At 40.1% G+C, this 19,481-nt stretch overlaps 1 protein-coding gene across 7 annotated transcripts in view; it reads right to left on the bottom strand.

The window, feature by feature from the left end:
• Positions 1 to 19,481, bottom strand: part of RXFP1 (relaxin family peptide receptor 1) — a 127,665-nt gene that overhangs the window by 78,357 nt on the left and 29,827 nt on the right. For all 7 annotated transcript variants that reach the window (XM_027567233.1, XM_027567228.1, XM_027567232.1 and 4 more), the window contains exon 2: positions 14,387 to 14,524. In XM_027567233.1, coding sequence (XP_027423034.1) covers positions 14,387 to 14,524 — 138 coding nt within the window. The remainder of the gene's footprint in view (positions 1 to 14,386; positions 14,525 to 19,481) is intronic.

Here is a 19,481-nt window from a genome sequence, read left to right as displayed (position 1 = left end):
AATGATGCTAAAGCTGAAACTCCAGTACTTTGGCCACCTCATGCAAAGAGTTGACTCATTGGAAAAGACCCTGATGCTGGGAGGGATTAGGGGCAGGAGGAGAAGGGGACGACAGAGGATGAGATGGCTGGATGGCATCACCGACTTGATGGATGTGAATTTGAGTGAACTCCGGGAGTTGGTGATGGACAGGGAGGCCTGGCATGCTGCAATTCATGGGGTCTCAAAGAGTCAGACACGACTGAGCGACTGAACTGAACTGAATAATGAGTAATGTTGAGCATCTTTTCATGTGTTTATTTTCCATCTGTATGTCTTCTACAGAGAATGTCTGTTTAGGTCTTCCTCCCACTTTTTGATTGGGTTGTTTGTTTTTCTAATACTGAGATGCATGAGCTGCTTATTGTTTTGAAGATTAATTCTTTGCCAGTTGTTTCATTTGCAATTATTTTCTCCCATTCAGAGGGTTGTCTTTTCATCTTGTTTATAGTTTCCTTTTTTATTTTTAAATTAATTTCTGTAAAGTATAGTTGATTTACAATGTTGTGTTAGTTTTAGATGTATAGCAGAGTGAATCAGTGTATATGTATACACATATCCACTCTTTTTGAAGGTTCTTATCCCATTACAGAGTATTAAGTATAGTATTGAGTATTGAGTATAGTTCCCTGTTATCTATTATATCAATAGGGTATCAGTTGCCAGTCCCAGTCTTTCAATTTACCCCCCACCCTTTTCCCCTTTGATAACCGTAAACTTGTTTTCTACATCTGTGACTCTATTTCTGAGTACCTTTAGAGGCGACTCTTTGAAGAAACTGAGTGTGATATTATTGTGGGATATTTTAAAGGAAATTGAACCACTACAGAAACTGCCTTTTGTGTCCTATCTCAAAGGAAGCATTCTAAGCTGAGAGTCTTTGTGTAGTTAACTCAAACTTTGAAGAATTGTTGGATAAACATAGATAAACATATTTGAGGTTTTAAAAAGGTTCGTATTTATAGAAAAGCCAAGGGTTCAGCTACTTAGGTTTCTCTAATGCTGTTTTGAGAATAATAAACAGAAAAACAGCCATTTTTGAGCATACAATGAATGGTTATTTATCAGTTTGTGTATTTATGATGTGTGTCAGTTTTCCTCCTGTGTTGTTAGCCTTAAAAAAGACAAACCCACAACTCTGATGAAATAGTCTAAAATGAGAATGCTAAGTTCTACATCAAATGGATTGGCATTGCCATCATTCTGACAGCTCTGTAAAAAGCTGTATTGAAGAAAGGAAGGAATATTTAGCAACTTAGAATTTTAAATGAAGGCCCAATTAAAAATTAAAAGAATCCTTGAATACACTTCAAACATTCTTATAAGCCTATTAAAAGGTGTATATTATCACCATCATACCCATAAATAAATAGTTTATCTAATTCTTATAGATTAGTGCCAGCCAGTGACACGCAAATATTTGGGATGTTAGTTTCCTTTCCCTTGAATGCCTTGCACTCCGCCCTTTTCCTGTAACAAGAGGCTAGAATTTTCCACTTTTATTGCCTTGGAGAAGAAACGAAGCAGATGTCTGCAGGAAACAAAGGAATCAAATTTGTAGTATTTAATTGCCAAAGGCCCAGGTTTGAGCACTGACAATGATTGTGGAAAAACAAAAAGAAGAGCTAGGCTTTGCTCTTCCTGGATTGGACAAGAGATTTGGACCAGAAAGGGAGGGGAGAAGGGTCTGCCTGGGCTGCACCAGGGGAAACCAGAAACTCCTCAACTTCATTATATCTACAAGGACCCTCTTTCCATGTAAGATCACATTCTGAGGTTCTGAGTGGACATCAGTTTTTAGTGCAGGCTAACCTACTGCATCATGCAAAATGTATTAGAGAAAGCTTCCATTTTCCCTGTAGAGCAAAGAAATACAAATATGGAAACAGAGGAACCAAGTTTTTGTCTTTCTCCTGTAGACTAGGCTGCTAAAGTGCAGAGCAGGGCCGATGCTCTGAGTCTACAGAGGTGAGCATCTGAACTTGGGTCTTCATGGTAGAGTGATTCAACCTGTCTCTAAGGAGGATGAAGTTGGGTGAGTGTGGCTGTGATGAGGAGCCTTCTTTGTATTGCCATTTATTTACAATACAGAAGAACTGCTGGTAAATTCTAATCTGGAAATGCAGAGAGTTTCTTTAACATAAAAATCTGGGTATAATCAATAAAGTGCAAAGCATCTGTGAATCTGATGCTATTTTAATATTTTATTTTTACTGCAAAGTTAGGAAATTCAATTTGAAATGAACGAAAATAATTCCCTTCCCCTCTTTTTTTGACTATGTCTCATGGCATGTGGGAATCTTAGTTTCCTGACCAGGCATTGAACACATGCCCCCTGGGAGTGAAATCACTGGACCACCAGGGAAATTTCCCCAAATAATGCATGAATGAGAGTAATTTGTACATTTCCATGTTGGAGCTTATCAGAAAGGATCAAAGTTATAAAAATGATACAATCAATTTTGTCTAGGACTTCACTGGTTTGGAGTCCAGTCAAATGTAAACAATACCTGGGATAGAATAAAGAAGACGTGAACTTCATCATAACCATTTCATAGATATAATATGGAGAAGGCAATGGCACCCCACTCCAGTACTCTTGCCTGGAAAATCCCATGGACAGAGGAGCCTGGTAGGCTGCAGTCCATGGGGTCGCTAAGAGTCGGACACGACTGAGCGACTTCCCTTTCACTTTTCACTTTCATGCATTGGAGGAGGAAATGGCAACCCACTCCAGTGTTCTTGCCTGGAGAATCCCATGGACAGAGGAGCCTGGTGGGCTGCCGTCTATGGGGTCGCACAGAGTCGGACACGACTAAAGCGACTTAGCAGCAGCAGCAGCAGCAGGCATAATATATAAATTCTGTATTGCCCAAATATTTTATAAAGAAAGGGATCTCTGTGAATTCAACTGAAAATTTTTGTCACTTTATATCAAAAACTTGATTAAAATTTGTTCATGCATTGGGTCCATGAAAAATGTTCAGTGATTTGATATCTTATGCTTGTTGTACTGAGATATTTTATTTGTTAATACTTTATATTCTTTTTTTATAGGTTTTCTAAGAGAACTGGGAACTTATTGCCAAATAAGGCTTTTTTTTTTTTCAAATAAGGCTTTTTGTTTAAAATATCTGTGATAATACAAAAGTAATAGTCTTTCTAAATATAATCAGTTTAACTGGTGAAAGAAATCAAAGAAGACACTAATAGATGGAGAAATATACCATGCTCATGGATTGGAAGAATCAATATAGTGAAAATGAGTATACTACCCAAAGCAATTTATAGATTCAATGCAATCCCTATCAAGCTACCAACGGAATTCTTCACAGAGCTAGAACAAATAATTTCACAATTTGTATGGAAATACAAAAAACCTCGAATAGCCAAAGCTATCTTGAGAAAGAAGAATAGAACTGGAGGAATCAACCTACCTGACTTCAGACCCTATTACAAAGCCACAGTTATCAAGACAGTATGGTACTGGCACAAAGACAGAAATATTGATCAATGGAACAAAATAGAAAGCCCAGAGATAAATCCACGCACATATGGACACCTTATCTTTGACAAAGGAGGCAAGAATATACAATGGATTAACGACAATCTCTTTAACAAGTGGTGCTGGGAAAACTGGTCAACCACTTGTAAAAGAATGAAACTAGAACACTTTCTAACACCTTACACAAAAATAAACTCAAAATGGATTAAAGATCTAAATGTAAGACCAGAAACTATAAAACTCCTAGAGGAGAACATAGGCAAAACACTCTCTGACATACATCACAGCAGGATCCTCTATGACCCACCTCCCAGAATATTGGAAATAAAAGCAAAAATAAACAAATGGGACCTAATTAAACTCAAAAGCTTCTGCACAACAAAGGAAACTATTAGCAAGGTGAAAAGGCAGCCTTCAGAATGGGAGAAAATAATAGCAAATGAAGCAACGGACAAACAACTAATCTCAAAAATATACAAGCAACTCCTACAGCTCAACTCCAGAAAAATAAATGACCCAATCAAAAAGTGGGCCAAAGAACTAAATAGACATTTCTCCAAAGAAGACATACAGATGGCTAACAAACACATGAAAAGATGCTCAACATCACTCATTATCAGAGAAATGCAAATCAAAACCACTATGAGATACCATTTCACGCCAGTCAGAATGGCTGTGATCCAAAAGTCTACAAGCAGTAAATGCTGGAGAGGGTGTGGAGAAAAGGGAACTCTCTTACACTGTTGGTGGGAATGCAAACTAGTACAGCCACTATGGAGAACAGTGTGGAGATTCCTTAAAAAACTGGAAATAGAACTGCCTTATGATCCAGCAATCCCACTGCTGGGCATACACACTGAGGAAACCAGAAGGGAAAGAGACACGTGTACCCCAATGTTCATCACAGCACTGTTTATAATAGCCAGGACATGGAAGCAACCTAGATGTCCATCAGCAGATGAATGGATAAGAAAGCTGTGGTACATATACACAATGGAGTATTACGCAGACATTAAAAACAATACATTTGAATCAGTTCTAATGAGATGGATAAAACTGGAACCTATTATACAGAGTGAAGTAAGCCAGAAAGAAAAACACCAATACAGTATACTAATACATATATATGGAATTTAGAAAGATGGAAACAATAACCCTGTGTACGAGACAGCAAAAGAGACACCGATGTATAGATCAGTCTTATGGACTCTGTGGGAGAGGGAGAGGGTGGGGAGATTTGGGAGAATAGCATTGAAACATGTATAATATCATGTATGAAATGAGTCGCCAGTCCAGGTTCGATGCACGGTACTGGATGCTTGGGGCTGGTGCACTGGGACGACCCAGAGGGAGGGTAGGGGAGGGAGGAAGGAGGAGGGTTCAGGATGGGGAACGCGGGTATACCTGTGGCGGATTCATTTTGATATTTGGCAAAACTAATACAATATTGTAAAGTTTAAAAATAAAATAAAATTTAAAAAAATAAATATAATCAGTTTATATTGTAGTTCAATCCATGGGGAATTAGTTTATTTGATGCTGTTTCATTTTTTTAGTGACTTCTCTAAATTTTGTCACTAATTCTGTTTGACTTATTTCTCCACTTTAGTAATTATTATTGGTGTCAATGTTTAAATTATTTAAGGGAACATGGGAGAGGTTTTTGGAGCTACTTTTTAAAGGATGTATCTTTTAAAAGGTTTAGTTAAGAAAATGTTCCCCCTTCAGCTAGAAAATTGTTTTTATTCTACAATATACTAAGCTGTAAATAATCACTCTAAAAGTGATTTTTATCTGTGGGTTTTCCTTTTATTTGTATCTAAGATATTATATGTTATGTGATTACAAATACATTTAATGCTGCTTATTCAAATACGCATGAGGTTTACATATTCTGAAAAAAACTAACTTTCTGACTTGATTTAATTAGCATTAGACTAAATTTAAATGTGAATGTCTTAAAAATGGACAGGCTAGGGAGCGTAAATTATCCAGATACTATAAAACAAAGAAAAAATACAGCTGGTGAAGGAAATTAATAAGAAGCAGGAAGAAACAACTACATTTCATAATTTTTATCACCTGGACTGTAAAGATGGTGTGAAATTCTGACATCCTCTTTGGGAAGTCCCAACCCACCCACGTGTGGACAGCAGAAGCACCCCACCTGGCCATCTTCGAGGTTTTGAGCACAGTTCGATTTTTTGGTTTTTCTAGATGGCTGCCACTAGCAGAGCAGCAATTTGTCTTATAGAAATTAAAACAAATGGATAACGATTGTGATAATGGAGTTTCTTAGCAAGTAAGAATGCTTGCACGCCATACTGAAGTCTTGATTTTGGTTTAGTTTCTCTGCGGCTACTGTTTCCTGTGCATGCCTTATTTTCTGCTCCTTTGGGTTTAGGTCAGTGGTGCTCACAGTCTACCGTGCGCCTGAATGACCTGAAGATCGTAAAGAGCAATTGCAGAACCAGTGGCAGAATTTTCTGAGTCAATAGAGCTGAGATACAGACAGAGAATCTGCCTTTGTAACAGCTTCTTGGGTGCTGCTGATGACTTTGGTTCTGAACCACGTTTGGAGACCTTCTGGTTTAGGTAAATTTCATGAGTGTTATCTAATTTTGGCATACGAAGACCAGTAATAATTTAACACAGTATTTGTTACAAAGACATGTCTTCATAAAGGTGGATCATGATTTTTCCCATGTTTACCAAACTGGACATGTGGATTTTTAAATGTTGACAATGATGAACAAGAAAGATTTTAAAAGAGCATACTCTTATTTTGTCTAATAAAAATTTAAGATATTAATTGCTTTTCAAATCTCACTTGTATTTTTAATAATAATAATTGATTAAACAAAATGCTGTTTATCTTCACATGCTAAGGTTTAAGGTATTTATATGTACATGTAGCTAGAAGTTATTTGATCTATGCTCTGAATATTTCTTTTTCATAAAAGTTAGTGATATACACCATTCCCTGCTCATGTCAGAGATCCCTAAGATGACATATTTTCAGACCCTTGGGGACAGATTGCTTATACTACCTTGTCTCAACTTGCTTCATACTTCCCTTCACAACTGCAAACCAGAACTTCCCTGGTGTGGTGGGTGGGTGGTGGTTTAGTCACTAAGTCGTGTCCAACTCTTACTACCCCCTAGGCTGTAGCCTGCTAGGCTTCTCTATCCATAGCATTTTCCAGGCAAGAATACTCGAGTAAGTTGCCATTTCCTTCTCCGGGGGATCTTCCCAACCCAGAGATCAAACCTGGGTCTTCTGCACTGCAGGCAGATTCTTTATCAACTGAGATACTAGGGAAGCATGTTTGGAGTCCAGTCAAATCTAAACAATTCCTGGGACAGAATTTCAAAGATGTGAATTTCCAGAGTAACTGCCAAGCACAGTAGTCAAAACTCTGGTGTGCCCAGGTTTACATGCTCATTACATGACGAGTGTTTCTACCCAGATAATTCACTTAATCCTCACAACAAATTTATGATTCCAGTTTCACAAGAAAGGAAGGGGACTGAGCCTAAAGAAAGGATTCGCCCAAGTAACAGACAGAAAGAGGCACTTCCAAGTTCTGAGTCTTAGCCTTCTGATGCCTGGTTAAGGAATCTGCCTACAACTTTGCTTCTATTTTAAAAAGAAATCAAAGATGGTAAGGAAAAGTTGTTACTGTTGCAGTTATTTGAAACTATGCACACAACCTATTGATTTTATATGAACAAATTTGGAGTGCTAATTGGGAGAAACTGATTCCAATTCATAATGAAATTGTTTATTTTTAGGAGATTTCTGTTTTAGCCGACAGCAGAAATAAGGAAGATTTTACCTTTTAAAAACTCTATACCTTTTGTAAAGCTGATTAAGTTACAGAGACTTTTCTTATTGAAAAGGCACATGTACACAAATACACAACATTTTATAGTCTTCAGGGGATTTATAGATGGCTCAGATGGTAAAAAATCTGCCTACAGTGTGGGAGACCTGGGTTCTATCCCTGGGTCGGGAAGATCTCCTTGGAGAAGGAAATGGCAGTCCACTCCAGTATTCTTGCCTGGAGAGTTTCATGGACAGAGGAGCCTGGCAGGCTACAGTCCATGGGTTCGCAAAGAGTTGGACACAACTGAGCAACTAACACACACTGAAGATTTTCTTGATTCTCAAAGAATCCACTAACCTTAAGATACAAACCACCCTTCCGGTTTACTCAGCCCAAGGGTGGGGTAGGGGTGGTAAGCATCTTTTTATAGCTACTTGGAAATTAAAAACAAGTTCTTGGGTTCTTTCTTTGGAAATAAAGGTGTTAACATCTTTGAAATGAGCAGCTTATAGACTTAATGAAATGAGTTCAATAATAACGTCTAATTTATGAACACTGTGGTGGGTTTGGTTGGAAAGAGCAAAGAATGGAGGACAACAGAAGGGTGAAATAGGGGAATTGAGAGAGAGTAAAAGAAGGAAGGGGGGCAGCTGGAGAGGAGAAATAGAAGGGGAAACATATGGGCCACAGACCTGCAGAGGGTGGAAAAATACTGGAGGGAGAGGATGGAAAAGAGAGGGGAAAGAAGGAACCATTACAAGGAATCCATCTGCAACCTGATTTTGCTTCCCATCGTGCTCAGTCAGTCATGTTGGACCCTTTGAGACCCTATGGACTGTAGCTGGCCAGGCTCCTCTGTCCATGGGATTTTCCAGGCAAGAATACTGGGGTTGATTGCCATGTCCTCCATCAGAGGATCTTCCCAACTTAGGGACTGAACCCATGTCTTTTATGCCTCCTGCATTGGCAAGTTGAGTTCTTTACCACTAGGGCCATCTGGGAAGCCCGTGACAGTCTCTAGGTCTCATTAAGTGTTGTTTCCACAAGAGTCATGCCCATGCTTTTTATCAAAATTAAATTCTTCTACAGATGAAGAAATAGACCTTTCCTGATTTAGGTTTGACATACACATTGCTGCTGATCTCAGTTGAGCCCAGCAGGGATTGCTGAGCCCAGCAGGGATGGCTGAGCCACAGAATCTGAGCTAAGACATTGGGCTCATGACATACCCACAGCTGACTGATGTGTCAGGGAGAATTTATGGAGGGTTATTATCTGGACCATGAAGAAGGCAGAGCGACGGAGAATTGATGCTTTTGAACTGTGGTGTTGGAGAAGACTCTTGAGAGTCCCTTGGACAGCAAGGAGACCAGACCAGTCAATCTTAAAGGAAATCAATCTTTGGAAGGACTGATGCTAAAGCTGAAGCTCCAATACTTTTGCCACCTGATGTCTCTTAGTCGTGTCTGACTCTTTGAGACCCCATGGACTGCAGCACACCCAGGCTTCCTTGTCCTTCACCATCTCCCAGAGCTTGCTCAAACTCATGTCTATTGAGTTGGTGATGCCATCCAACCATCTCATCCTCTGTCATCCCCTTCTTCTCCTGCTTTCAATATTTCCCAGCAACAGGTTCTTTTCCAATGAGTCAGTTCTTCATATCAGGTGGCCAAAGTATTGGAGCTTCAGCATCAGATGAACAGTATGGAAAAGGCAAAAAGATGTGAAACAAAAGATGAACTCCCTAGGTCAGTATGTGGCCAATGTGCTACAGGAGAAGAGTGGAAAAATAACACCAGAAAGAATGAAGAAACAGAGCCAATGATGGAGACAGGTCAATGATGCTGTCCAAACATCTCATCCTCAGTCATCTCCTTCTCCTTCTGTCTTCAATCTTTTCCAGCATTAGGGTCTTTTTCAGTGAGTCAATTCTTCGCATCAGGTGGCCGAAGTATTGGAGTTTCAGCTTCAGCATCAGTCCTTCCAATGAATATTCAGGACTGATTTCCTTTAGGATGGACTGGTTGGATGGATCTCCTTGCAGTCCAAGGGACTCTCAAGGGTCTTCTCCCAGCAATCCTGATTCTAGCTTGAGCTTCATCCAGCCTGGCATTTCACATGATATACTCTGCATAGAAGTTAAATAAGCAGGGTGACAGTATACAGCCTTGACACACTCCTTTCTCGATTTTGAATGCGTCTGTTGTTCCATGTCCAGTTCTAACTGTTGCTTCTTGACCTCCATACAAGTTTCACAGGAGGCAGGTAAGGTGGTCTGGTATTCCCATCTCCTTAAGTATTTTCCACGGTTTGTTGTGATCCACACAGTCAAAGGCTTTAGTGTAGTCAATGAAGCAGAAGTAGATGTTTTTCTAGAATTATCTTGCTTTTTTTTATGATCCAACAGATGTTGGAAATTTGATCTCTGGTTCCTCTGCCTTTTTCAAAACCAGCTTGAACATCTGGAAGTTCACGGTTCATGTACTATTGAAGAATGGCTTGGAGAATTTTGAGCATTACTTTGCTAGTGTGTGAGATGAATACAATTATGTGGTAGTTTGAACATTCTTTGGCATTGCCTTTCTTTGGGATTGGAATGAAAACTGACCTTTTCCAATCCTGTGGCCACTGCTAAGTTTTCCAAATTTGCTGGCATATTGAGTGCAGCACTTTGACAGCATCGTCTTTCAGGATTTGAAAACACTCAACTGGAATTCCATCACCTCCACTAACTTTGTTCATAGTGATACTTACTAAGGCCCACTTGACTTTGCATTCCAGGGTGTCTGGCTCTAGGTGAATGATCACACTATCACGGTCATTAAGGTTTTTTTTTTTTTTTTGTATAGTTGTTCTGTGTATTCTTGCCACCTCTTCTTAATATCTCCTGCTTCTGTTAGGTCCAGACTGTTTCTGTCCTTTATTGTGCCCATTGTGCATGAAATATTCCTTTGGTATCCCTAATTTTCTTGAAGAGATCTCTAGTCTTTCCCATTCAATTGATTTCCTCTATTTCTTTGCATTGATCACTTAGGAAGGCTTAAAAAAATCTCTCCTTGCTATTCTTTGGAAACCTGCATTCAGATGGTTGTATCTTTCCTTTTCTCTTTTGCCTTTCACTTTTCTTTTTTTCTGAGCTATTTGTAAGGCCTCCTCAGACAACCAGTTTTCCTTTTTGCATTTCTTTTTCTTGGGGATGGTTTTGATCACTGCTTCCTGTACAATGTTATGAACCTCAGTTCATAGTTCTTTAGGCACTCTGTCCATTATATCTAATCCCTTAAATCCATTTGTCACTTCCACTGTATAATCATAAGGGATTTGACATGAACTTGGGCAAACTCCGGGAGACGGTAAGGGACAGAGAAGCCTGGCATGGTGCAGTCGATGGGCTGTAAAGAATTGGCCATGACTTGGGGACTGAACAGCAAGTTCAGTTTGTCAGGTGCTCAGTCTGGCAGGTGCTCTGCTCACCATCTTAGATACAGAATCGCATTGAATTCTCTGAACAGCCCACAGACACAGATACTCATATCATTCCCATTTTACAAAACGTTTCACCAGAATTTATGCCTAGGTCTCTGGAAGCCTGATCTTCAAACCTCCATGTGATACTGCTTCCATCTGGATTCTGAGAAACTGCTAGAGTTTAAGGATTTGAATGAAGAATGTCACCTGCCATATCAGCAAACAAAGGATGTTGTGGCCACCAAGGCTTCAGTCCCTGCAGCCCTCACCTGACTTGTACGTTGAGGGGATTCAGGATGGAGAAAAGCAGGATACTGGCTCTGGATAGTTAAGGTGCATATCACAGGAATGATTTCAATGAGCCCAGGCTCCTGCATCTTCCCAAACACAAAAAAGTGCTGAATTCATTAATTTGAGATATCTGGTCTTTTTTAATTAGCAGTAGTCTTTTGATGTTCCAACTACCTGGTCTTTGTTGCAAAAACTCCTCTTTATCCCATCCTCTCCCTTACCTCTTCAGAGCAATTTTTCAGAGCTATTGAGAGGCTGTCTCCCAGGTTTAAGTCCTCTGTATGTCCACAAAATAAACCATAATTCTCAACTTTTAGAATGTGTGTGTGTGTGTGTGTGTGCTTGTTTTCTCTGTTGATAGCTCGATACTTTTAGATTGTTACTTTCATTACTTGGTCTTTTAAAACTTAACTCAAAGACAAAACTTCCAAAACCCTTTTCCCTGTGAAGCTGTTTGGGGCTGAATGTAGTGCTCCTTCTGCTTCCTGCCACCATTTCAATTGGGGGGCAGGGAATAACTCCTGTCACTCTGTCTGAAATTGCTAGCAGCTTGATGGTGAAGTGGTTGGCAATGGGCAGGACATATTTTTCTTAGTTTAAAAAATTACATAGTATTCAGTTATTTTTAACAAGGTGATATATATATATATATATATATATATATATATATATATATATATATATTTAAAGAAGAAAAACATTTGCACAGCCATCCCAAACAAAGGCAACTGCAGCCTAAGCTCAGATATAGACAGTGTGCTCACTTCTGAGTTACTGCCACCACCTAGAGACAGTTCTCCAGACCAAGAAGTTTAATTCCTTCAAGGCAATGCCTTAAAAAGTCTGTAATAGGGACTTTCCTGGTAGCTCAGTGGTGAAGAATTAGCCTGCTGGTACAGTAGATGTGGGTTCAATTCCTGGCCCAGGAAGATCCCCACATGCCGTGGAACAGCTTATCCCATAGCTCACAACTACTGTGGAGAAGGCACTGGCGACCCACTCCAGTACTCTTGCCTGGAAAATCCCATGGGATGGAGGAGCCTGATAGGCTGCAGTTCTCGGGGTTGCTAAGAGTCAGACACAACTGAGCGACTTCACTTTCACTTTTCACTTTCATGCATTGGAGAAGGAAACGGCAACCCACTCCAGTGTTCTTGCCTGGAGAATCCCAGGGACAGGGGAGCCTGGTAGGTTGCTGTTTATGGGGTCGCACAGAGTTGGACACGACTGATGCAACTTAGCAGCAGCAGCAGAACTACTGAGTCTGTGCTCTAGGGCCCAGAAGCAGCAGCTACTCAGCCCACTTGCCCTAGAGCTCATGCTCCCCAGCAAGAGAAGCCACCACAATGAGAAGCCCTCGCACCATGACTAGAGAGGAGCCCCTGCTCTCTGCAACTAGAGAAAAGCTTCCACAGCAACAAAGACCCAGCACAGCCAAAAATAAATAAGTAAAATTAATATTAAAAGGTCTGTAATGCTTCAGGGAGTGATAACAGTGAGGTATCAGCTGTTTATGCAGCACAAAATTGTGCATGCATGTCTTGATCCTCTAAAAATAGTACCTTATTTTTCCATGAGTGAGAAATCTCATTATTTTACACTATTAACCAAGGCCCATCCTCTCTGCCCCCAGATCCAGCCAATTTAAGTTCTTTTTATAAATTTGTGTTTTTGAGACCTTTAGAAATTTGAACAAAAACCTAATTGAAAGCCAAATTTTAACTGTCTTAGAAGCCCTACTTTTGGCTTTTTAAGGCCATAAATAGAGTTGTTAGTTAAGAGAGACGTAAGCTGGACTTACTGATTCTGTCTGTTTTAGGAGGCCTCATTTTCCCTTCATAATTGTACCAAGTAAACGATAACAGGCAACTGACAAACAGCATCTGCTGCATACCTGTGCTTTTCTGATTCAATCTGCTCAAATTCTCTTGTGTGTGTGTTTACAATCACTCAGTTGTGTCCAACTCTTTACAACCCCATGGACTGTAGCCAAGGCTACTCTTGTCCGTGGAGTTTTTCAAATTCTATTAGTGTGGGTACAATTCTCAACACAGGGAAATTGAGGCTAAGAGAGGTTAAGAAATGCCTTCAAGGTTAATAACTTGTTATTTTTGCACCGGTTTTCAATCACTCAACCTTGTCTCCAGAGCCCATCCTCACAATTACACTATTCTGTCTCTAAGACATTAACTGAGCAGATCTATGGCTTAAATTTAACCATGTGCCACAATCATTACTTTCTTGAAATATTGGCTGTGATACTAATACATAGAAGAGAATGCATTAAAAAAATATGTTGGAGTATAGTTGATTTACAATGTTGTGTTAGTTTCTGGTGTATGGCAAAGTGATTCAGTTACACACATATAAATTATTATACTGGATGAATATATATATATATAGTCTTTAATAGATTCCTTTACACTATAGCTTATTACAAGATAAAGAATATATTCCCTGTGCTACAGAGTAGGTCTGTGTTGTTTACTTATAAAAAGTGTGTATGTCTTAGTTTCTAATTCCTAATTGCTCTCTTCCTAATCTCCGTGAAAGTGAAAAGTGAAAGTGAAGTTGCTCAGTCCTGTCTGACTCGTTGCAACCCTGTGGACTGTAGCCCACCAGGCTCCTCCGTCCATGGGATTCTCCAGGCAAGAGTACTGGAGTGGGTTGCCATTTCCTTCTCCAGGGGATCTTCCCGACCCAGGGATCGAACCCAGGTCTCCCGCATTGCGGGCAGATGCTTTAACCTCTGAGCCACCAGGGAAGCCCCCTAATCTCCTTATGCATTCAGTAATCATAAATTTGTTTTCTATGTCTACCAGTCTGTTTCTGTTTGGTAAATAAGGTCATTTGGGTCATATTTTAGATTTCACATAAAAGTGATATCATATGGTATTAGTCTTTCTCTGTCTGGCTTGCCTCGTTTGGTACGGTCATTTCTAGGTCCAGGTGTGTTGCTGCAAATGGCATTCTTTCACTTTTTTATAGCTGAGTGGTATTCTGTTGTGTGTGTATTATATTATGTATATATAATACCACATGTTCTTTATAAGAATAAATATTTTAAACTAATAAAATAAATGTAAGATTTCCTTAAGTGACATGTATTTTTGATTCTCAACTTCATTTCTCTTTTCCCATTTCTATTTCAAGAGTCTCAGCTGCTGGATACCAGCCCTTCTGCCCTTGGGTCCTGCCAGGACTTGACCCCGGCCCTTCTGCCCGCCCAGCTGTGACCCAGGAGACTGCTCACCACAGTTGTCCTCATCCACGTGGTTTTCGCAGTCGTCCATGCCGTTGCATTGCAGCTGCTGAGGTAAGCACTTGGTGGTGTTGCCGCAGGGGAAGTAGCCCAGGTCGCAGGGCGCGTTCTGCGCTCTGCCGGGAGCGACTGTGATGTGGAAGGGGAGAGAGGTTTACACAAGGCCCTGCACAGAGTGACTCCCCACAGTCTGCAAACCTACTTCTTGTCATCCTGGCAGGTCCCCCCTTCCTTATGCTGCCTCACCTAGAGCATTAGCCCGATGCCAGTGCTTTTCCAAGAACCTCCACACCTAAGCAAAGTTCTTTTCCACATCTTCAGAAAATGCCAGGATTCCCCGCTCCTTGCCTTTTCTCATGTTTCCCACCTGCAATGCCCTTGTCATTCCTCTTTTCTATGAAAGGTCTGCCCATACTTTATAGCTGAGCTCAATTCCCCTTTTCTCTTTCAAACATATTTCATCCAATCATTTTTAAAATAAGGACTTTCTTGCATTCTTACTGTTGACTGAAGATCATGGCTGGTTTGGCACTGGGGTGGAAGAGAACAGGCCAGGCAGTAGGAACTGCCGTAGCGGGTTCCTGAGGGAAGGCCCTGTGCCCTGTAGCATGTAGCATTAATAAAATGCTTCCTGCCCTTTTCATATGGGCTTCTTTTTCTTATAAATTTCATTTAAGCTTCCTCTATGTCTATTCATGATTTAACTCATTTCTTTTTTTGTGCTAAATAATATTCCATGGTCTGAATGAAACATATTGATAGATTCTATTGATTCACCTAACAGAAGGACATCTTGCAAGCTTTGGCAGTTTTTAATAAAGCTCCTATTCACATCTATCTGTAGGTTTTTGTGTGAAGGGACATAAATTAATTTTTCCATTTAAAACTCCAGATTTATATGAGCTCAAAGATTATTATAGAATCCAAGATAATTCTGTTGCTTATTATCCTTCTGAAGTTTGTACATCTTTGAGACTTTCTAGAATAATAGTCAATTATAAAGAAAAACACAGAAAGGATTGAACAGTCAATAAAGGACTTTCTTGCATTCTTACTGTTGACTGAGGATCGTGGCTGGTTTGTACTGGGGAGGAAGAGAACAGGCCAGGTTGTAGGAACTGCCAGAGCTTACTCATATGTGGGAGTGGGGGGGGTGGTGGTGGTGACACCTATTTAATGTTAAAAATCAAGTTGTTATTTTGATATTAAATTGTATGAACTATTTATATATTTTGGATATTAACTCTTTACTGGTCATATCATTTGCAAATATTTTCTATCATTCAGCAGGTTGTCTTTTCAATTTTTAAAAAAATTAAAAAAATTTTTGGCCATGCCGTATAGTGTGTGGGATTTTATTTCCCCAGTCAAGGATTGAAGCCATGCCCCCTGCAGGGGAAGTGTGGTGCCCTAACCACTGGACTTCTAGGGAAGTCCCTTTTTGTCATTTCATTTTGTTAATGGTTTCCCTTGCTGTGTAAAAGCTTTTAAGTTTCATTAGGTCCCATTTGTTTAGTTTTAGTTTTATTATCTTTGCCTGAGGTGACAGAGTAAAAAAAATATTGCTATGATTTATGTCAAAGAGTGTTTTGCTTATGTTTTCTTCTAGGAGTTTAATGGTTTCCTGTCTTACATATAAGCCTTTAATTCATTCTGAGTTAAAACAATTTGGTCCCGTTCTATTTTTTGAAATTATTAAGATAGGAATAAAAAATGACTTTTCCAAATATAAACTTATAATATTGGGTCTGCTTTGCCGTACATGTCTTACACTATCTATTCCTCAATCCTGATGGACTCCTCTTCATTGAATCTCTGTGCAGATGATTCTATGCCGTTTGGATACAAATAAGGAAGATTCAGTCATTTCTGGATGTGGAGCTTAAATGGAGTTAACAAACACCTTTTCACATCTCTGTTTACATTCATCTCGGGTGTGTGTGAATTTGCAAAATGCACTCACCAAGCATCAAGGGAAGAGAAAGGCAGCAGAAAGACAATGAGTCATTTCATTTGAATCATTTTTTGCTTATTTTTAAATTTAGTCCTAAATTTGGTAGTAAGCTCTTTTCAGATAAGGAGCAAACAGATGAGACAGAAAAGTTTAAGAAAATGGAGTTCAGTGCATGTGTTGCCAAGTTTAATAACAGGGAAGGTATGTGGCTTAGGAGTAGATGAATTTCTAAATATAATTTTTGAAGACTTTCTGACTATAGTAAATGAAATGTTAAGTATATCTGGCTTCCCTGGTGGCTCAGATGGTGGAGAGTTTGCCTGCCAGTACAGGAGACCTAAGAGATGCTGGTTTGATCCCTGGGCCAGGAAGATCCCCTGGTGAAGGGCATGGTAACCCACTCCGGTATTCTTGCCAGGAGAATCCCATGGACAGAGGAGCCCATCAGGCTACATTCCATGGGGTCATAAAGAGTTGGACACAACTAACACTTTCACTTTAACTGGATATATTTATGCACTGAGAAGAAGAAGGTCGTTCAGTCATGTCTGTCTGACTCTTTGTGACCCATGGACTATACAGTTCATGGAATTCTCCAGGCCAGAATACTGGAGTGGGTAACCTTTCCCTTCTCCAGGGGATCTTCTCAACCCAGGGATCGAACCCAGGTCCATCATAGCAGGTGGATTCTTTACCAGCTGAGCCACGAGGGAAGCCCAAGAATACGGGAGTGGGTAGCCTATCCCTTCTCCAGGGGATCTTCCTGACTCAGAAAGTGAACCCGGGTCTCCTGCATTGCAGGCGGATTCTTTATCAACTGAGCTATGAGGGGTTATGCAGTGGAATCAGAATATTAATAATTTCAACAGAGACTGTGTAGTGATAGATTCAGAACTGAATGAAAAAGACCTAGCAGAGCACTCGTGATGCAGGGACCATCTGATGACAGTGAGAGCACGGCAGTGATGAGGCGCTGGCTCTGTCAGCACAGTGTAAGTTAGTACTTAATATTGGCACAAAGGTATCTTGCTTTTTGAGATACCTGAATTTAGATTTTTGTGATTATAGCTTTTTAATTTAAATACTTTCATATCATACAAAAATCACTTATAATTTAAGAAATTCATAAATGATTTTTTAAAAAAGCACCCTAACTGAAAAATTACTCTAGTGCGTAAGAACTCAAATAAATATCACAGTCAAAATTTGAAGCAATTTGGAAAAAATGCATGATAATTTTAATTGCAACAGCAGAGACTTTTTTTGGATGAAGCACTTAAATGTGTTCCTTCTTTTGGAAATCCTATGAGATTGCGTGTGTGCTAAGTCGCTTCAATCGTGTCTGACTCTTTGCGACTGCATGGGCTGTAGCCTGCCCGGCCCCTCTGTCCATGGGATTCTCTAGGCAAGAATACTGGAGTGGGTTGCTGTGTTCTCTTCCAGGGGAGATCCTGAGCTAGGGATCAAACCTGTGTTTCTTATGTTTGCCTGTATTGGCAAATGGATTCTCTACCACTAGCGCCACCTGGGAAGCCCCCTATAAGATTAAGTAGATGGAAAAACTGACGGAGAGCTCCATGAGCTGATTGCCAAGTGAAACACAGTGCTGAATGAAAATCAGTGACTTTCTTTTTCTCTGCCAAAGAGCAAATTACTGTCATTCTCCTATGACTAAAAATATGTATGTGCCTTGTCTGCATTTTGTGGGTCTGGGTAATGCACAAAGAAGGGACAGATGGTCTAGACTTTGTTCAGTGATCTTAACTTCTCTTTGACTTAATTGGGTCCTCACGTAATTCCCTGGTGGCTCAGAGGCAAAGAATCAGCCTGCAATGGAGGAGGCTCAGGTTCCATTCCTAGGTTGGAGAGATCCCCTGGAAGAGAAAATGGCAACCACTCTAGTATTCTTACCTGTAAAATCCCATGGACAGAAGAGCCTGGCAGGCTACAGTCCATGGGGTCTCAAAAAGAGTTGGACATGCCCTAGAAACTGAACGATAACAGCAATGTAATTCAAGGGCCAGAGTCAAAGAAGAAGTGAAGTGAAGCATGTTAGTAATGTGGTTTTGAGGAAACTGTCCTTGTTTCCATATCAGCTCAGTTCAGTCGCTCAATTGTTTTCAACTCTTTGTGACCCCCATGGACTGTAGCATGCCAGGCTTCTATGTCCATCACCAACTCCCGGAGACTACTCAAACTCATGTCCATCATGTTGGTGATGCCATCCAACCATCTCATCCTCTGTTGTCTCTTTCTCCTCCTGCCTTCAATCTTTCCCAGTATCAGGGTGTTTTCCAATGAGTTGGTTCTTTGCATCAGGTGACCAAAGTATTGGAGTTTCAGCTTCAGCATCAGTCCTTCCAATGAATGTTCAGCACTAATTTCCTTTAGGATTGACTGGTTGGATCTCCTTGCAGTCCAAGGGACTCTCAAGAGTCTTCTTCAACACCACAGTTCAAAAGCATCAATTCTTCAGCGCTGAGGTTTCTTTATAGTCCAACTCTCACATCCATACATGACTACTAGAAAAACCATAGTTTTGATTAGATGGATTTTTGTTGGCAAAGTAATGTCTCTGCTTTTTAATATGCTGTCTAGGTTGGTCATAGCTTTTCTCCCAAGGAGCAAGCATCTTTTAAATTCATGGCTGTAATCACCATCTGCTGTGATTTTGGAGCCCAGAAAAATAAAATCTGCCACTGTTTCCATTGTTTCCCCATATATTTGCCATGAAGTGATGGCACCAGATGCCATGGTCTTAGTTTTCTGAATGTTGAGTTTTAAGCCAACTTTTTCACTTTCCTCTTTCACTTTCATCAAGAGGCTCTTTAGTTCTTCTTCACTTCTGCCATAAGGGTGGTGTCATCTGCATATCTGAGGTTATTGATATTTCTCCCAGGATCTTGATTCCAGCTTGTGGTTCATCCAGCCTGGCATTTCACATGATGTATTCTGCATATGAGTTAAATAAGCAGGGTGACAATATACAGCCTTGACACACTCCTTTCCCAATTTGGAACCAGTCTGTTGTTCCATGTCCAGTTCTAACTGTTACTTCTTGACCTGCATACAGATTTCTCAAGAGGCAGGTCAGGTGGTCTGGTATTCCCATCTCTTTCAGAATTTTCCACA

The sequence above is a fragment of the Bos indicus x Bos taurus genome, chromosome 17, assembly GCF_003369695.1.
Source record: "Bos indicus x Bos taurus breed Angus x Brahman F1 hybrid chromosome 17, Bos_hybrid_MaternalHap_v2.0, whole genome shotgun sequence".
NCBI classification, from domain to species: domain Eukaryota; kingdom Metazoa; phylum Chordata; class Mammalia; order Artiodactyla; family Bovidae; genus Bos; species Bos indicus x Bos taurus.
The sequence above is the reverse complement of the archived record's forward strand: the minus strand, read 5'-3'. Positions and strand labels throughout refer to the sequence as shown.